At 28.0% G+C, this 3,912-nt stretch overlaps 1 protein-coding gene across 1 annotated transcript; it reads right to left on the bottom strand.

Annotated features, from left to right (window-relative positions):
• Positions 1-919: 919 nt before the first annotated feature.
• LOC113374309 (transmembrane protein 120 homolog) lies at positions 920-3,075 on the bottom strand. Its single transcript, XM_026614426.1, has 8 exons — positions 2,792-3,075; positions 2,597-2,715; positions 2,261-2,536; positions 1,950-2,167; positions 1,802-1,857; positions 1,547-1,714; positions 1,330-1,476; positions 920-1,263 (listed from the first exon to the last, which is right to left on the bottom strand). The coding sequence occupies exons 1-8, from the start codon at positions 2,855-2,857 to the stop codon at positions 1,219-1,221; spliced, it is 1,095 nt and encodes a 364-aa protein (XP_026470211.1). The 5' UTR covers positions 2,858-3,075; the 3' UTR covers positions 920-1,218.
• Between the last annotated feature and the right edge of the window lie 837 nt (positions 3,076-3,912).

A 3,912-nucleotide genomic window follows, 5' to 3' on the forward strand; every position in this document is an offset into this window, starting at 1 on the left:
ATTATGCATTGCTTTTTTGGTATTAATCAGAGCGACATCATTGAGAGTGAGTAGCTCTGGGGCGTCAGAAATTAAAATTATTAATCAAGCAAATATGTAGCACGGTTGAAAGGTTTATGACACAAAAGGCTGAATAATTTTTTTAAATTAAATTGGAGTTCCGTGTATTATCAAGATGATGATGTTTGTGATAAACAATTCAAAAACTTATGCCGATGCTCTGTGTTATGACAAACAAAAACTGATTTTTGTAAATCATATATAAAAAAAAAATAAATGAATGTATATAAAAATTTATTAGTTATTGAAATGTGCAAATGAGATAATGAGTTTGATTTATGAGAAATATTGTGTTTATTCTTATACTTTCATATATTCAGATTCGGATTAACACTTTTTTTTTAATTAAAAACATATAAACATATAAAATACATATGTAATATGTAAGTGTTTTAAGTAATTTATTTATAGTTTATATAATGTAATCAAGCAAATCAAATTTTAAATTTTATATTTTTTTTTTTTTTTAATATATATTGTTAGGATTAACGATATTTTTATATACTGGAGTTTGTGGATTAATTTATACTAAAAATTAACTTGTAATTGCTCAGAAATTAATTTGAGTAAGATCATGCAATATATATGTTTAAAAAGCTATACGTTTCCATTTCTTTACACGTAAGCGATCATAAATCATTAATGTAGCACTACGAAAAACTTTAATATGCGCGTAGCACTAGGTTTTAGGCGTGAGATAACTCCACGCGAGTTTTCAGCGCCTGAGTTTGCTAATTGTCATTTTGCCTAACGTAGAATTTTTCATATTTAAATAAACCTTTTCATAATAATTTTCAGTTCATTAAATAAAATATATAATAAGCCTTTTAGAAACACTTTATTAAGTAGCCTTCTTAATGTACATGGAAATTACCAAAATATTAGAATTATAAAAAATAGTTTTTGTTTTTTAAATAACAACTAAAACATGAAATAACAATTTACAACAAATTAGAACTAGTTAAATATTACAATCCCACCAACATTATTATACAACCATAGTTTTAGTAACTGAGCAACATTATCATCCCAAAAATACATCAAACAATTTAATACTATTTGTAGAATACAATTTGGGTGCAAGCTTAATTTCACAAATGCAAATACTTCGCAAAATATACATAAATTATAATGAATCATCTAATCTTCAGTTCACAATTAGTCTTTTTTATCACCAGAGCCATGTGCATCCACATCCTGCGTCTCAATGATTAATTATTATTGCAATATTATTTATGTAAATATCACATTTAAAATATTAAAATTTACCTGATTCACAAACTTAGTTGACCAAGACAAACTCATCAATCTGTACCTTTCTTTTACCCTTTCTCGGATTTTTTCTGGTATCACTAGACATGTAGTAGCAGTATTACCGATAAAGAGCACGAAGAATAAAAAGCTTAATACCGGAACCTTTAATAAAATTACAAATCATTATTTGGTATAAAGGAAACCCAATAATATTAGCAGTCATTTTATTTACCTGCCATGTGGCCTCAGGGTGATAACTCAAATGGTATAACACATAAGCATTATAAAATTGGAAAACATATCCAATGAATAAAAATGGCAACAAGAAACTTAAGCCTCTCCACATCCAACTGTGGAATCCTTCAATTGTGATATCCATGTTATGTCTTTCACCTAAAGCCTGCAAGTTATTTAGGAAATAGTTGATATAAATTTCATCATAAAACAACCATTAAAAATTATTTAATATATTTCAGATATACATTACCTTTAGTCGATACAACACTCCTTGTTGGTATCTAAACTGTAAGTATTGCACAAAACCTAAAAATTAAAAAACAAAAATGTCATTAATATATTTCATTTCCAAATATTTTTAATAATAATTATTGATAATTAGATTGATTATTACTTACTGATGTAGGTATTAAACCACATAAATTGATCTCGGAATTGAGTCCATGGTTCAGTTATCGGCCACACTAACAATACGCCAGCGCATACTGTTGATATAAAATGATGAATTCTCCACCAACCCTTTATTCTTGAGCCATTAACTTTTAGAATACTTTCCCTAATTGTTAGTGTACAATAATACCATACTAACAGAAACATAAATGCTAATTCTAGTGTTCTGAAACAAAGAATGACAATTTTAAAATATAAATAAATCTACTTATTCGGTGAATATTAGGAAAGTCAAAACTACACAAAGTATGATAAGTACCTGAAATTCGTCATGAGGTTTAATATTGAAAGTGCAAATCCTATAATACTCAATACTAATTTAAATTTTTCATATTCATCTTTATATCTGTATTTTTCTATTTTATTCAATATTGATACGTTTACGTTTCCAAGTATTATTCTTAGGTACAAACTATTTTTCTTTGGTAATGTTTGCTCAACTTCATACAATTGTGCTTTACGCTTCATCATATCCTTCTCTATATTTGTCAATGTTTCCTTGTTGCTTTGATAAATTTCTTTATCTTTCGTTAACCTGGAATGATAACATGGGTGTAATGTAGGTATAGTTGATTTTGTATTTGATTTTATTTACTTCTTGACTGTGGAATTTATAACATTCATTCTGTAACGCTGATGATATATTTCCCTTAAACATTTTGCTTGTAGTTCGGCTACTTCTTCCAATTTTGCCAAGTAGTCTCTGTTGACACCCTGACATTAAGTAATTCATTTACATAAATGTTCGCAAATCGTAAAACATCATATTTCATTATTGGTGTAACTATACCTCTAGCTGTTTATATTCTGCTGATAATTCTTTCCAGTCCTTCAAACACTCGGTCAATTTCTCCATTTTTAGGTTAACCTGTTGAATTAAGCGTATCTAAACATTTACAAATAGAATTCTGAATGGGATAAATTGTAGTACGCCATAGGACAAATATCAACTATTATATAAAGCAATTTTTTTTATTGATTTGCCACTTAGTATTATCAATTATGATAACAATTAACGAAAATGACTTTTGACCAATCAAGTTCACATTACGAAGCAGTGACAGCTCGAGTCTGACTGACAGTCACTGTCAAAAGTGGTGAGCAACAGGCAAGGCTACCAACGATCGCGGTTGCGCAATACGTTCTCAAACTGTACGGATCGATAATTGTAAAATTCAATGAATGAAGTGAAGATAGAAGAAAGATACTGAAATACTGGTTAAACTCATTTAAATGAGATTCTTTGGGGCTATTTTTGCATTTGAAATTTTCAAATTCTTCAAAATAATATTACATCATTGTTGGAGTTACAGCAAACGCTACGCGTAGGCCGTAGGCACGAACCGTAGAAACCTACGCCACCCCTTGTGAACATTCGATTAACGGTCCTTGGAAAGTTAACAATTTCTTAAAAATTAAATAAAAATCATAACATTAAAAAATATATTCATTAATGATAAACACCTATTTGCCACTTCATCCAACTCAATTTATATTTTCTAAAAATTCTGCCTCCATTGAAAATTTGGAAGATTTTTATTAATCTTCGTTGATGTTCATTGGGAGCCCCAAAGTCTCTGGGGTCTCCTATAATTGATATAGCATAAATTTTATGCAAAGTATTATGAAAAGACTTTTCAATATAATAATAATTAAAATATAATTTATATATTCTACATCTACATGCATACATTATATGCATTTTATTCAAAATTCATAAGGTTTTTGATGATACATATATGAATAAAATATATGAATAAGTTATTAATAATTTATTATAAAACTTGAGTAAATAATAATGCTTTTATGCAAATAATAAGATATTGGGCTTATTCAAGCATTATCACAAAACTATCTTATGTGACTATAAGTCTTTGAAAATATGTCGTGCTTTCTAGTATTCAATCTTTA

This window comes from Ctenocephalides felis, unplaced genomic scaffold (assembly GCF_003426905.1).
Source record: "Ctenocephalides felis isolate EL2017-DRISC unplaced genomic scaffold, ASM342690v1 CF-g0.4_SCAFFOLD_00845, whole genome shotgun sequence".
In the NCBI taxonomy this organism is placed as follows: Eukaryota; Metazoa; Arthropoda; class Insecta; order Siphonaptera; family Pulicidae; genus Ctenocephalides; species Ctenocephalides felis.

Bases quoted from the DNA above. Each gene is read 5' to 3' on its own strand.
- LOC113374309 (XM_026614426.1), bottom strand. From the start codon at position 2,857: ATGGAGAAATTGACCGAGTGTTTGAAGGACTGGAAAGAATTATCAGCA. The intron at 2,168-2,260 runs GTACTTATCATA...TCTTTGTTTCAG, and splicing joins AACCTCATGACGAATTTCAG to AACACTAGAATTAGCATTTA. The intron at 1,715-1,801 runs GTAATGTATATC...AATAACTTGCAG, and splicing joins GAGTGTTGTATCGACTAAAG to GCTTTAGGTGAAAGACATAA.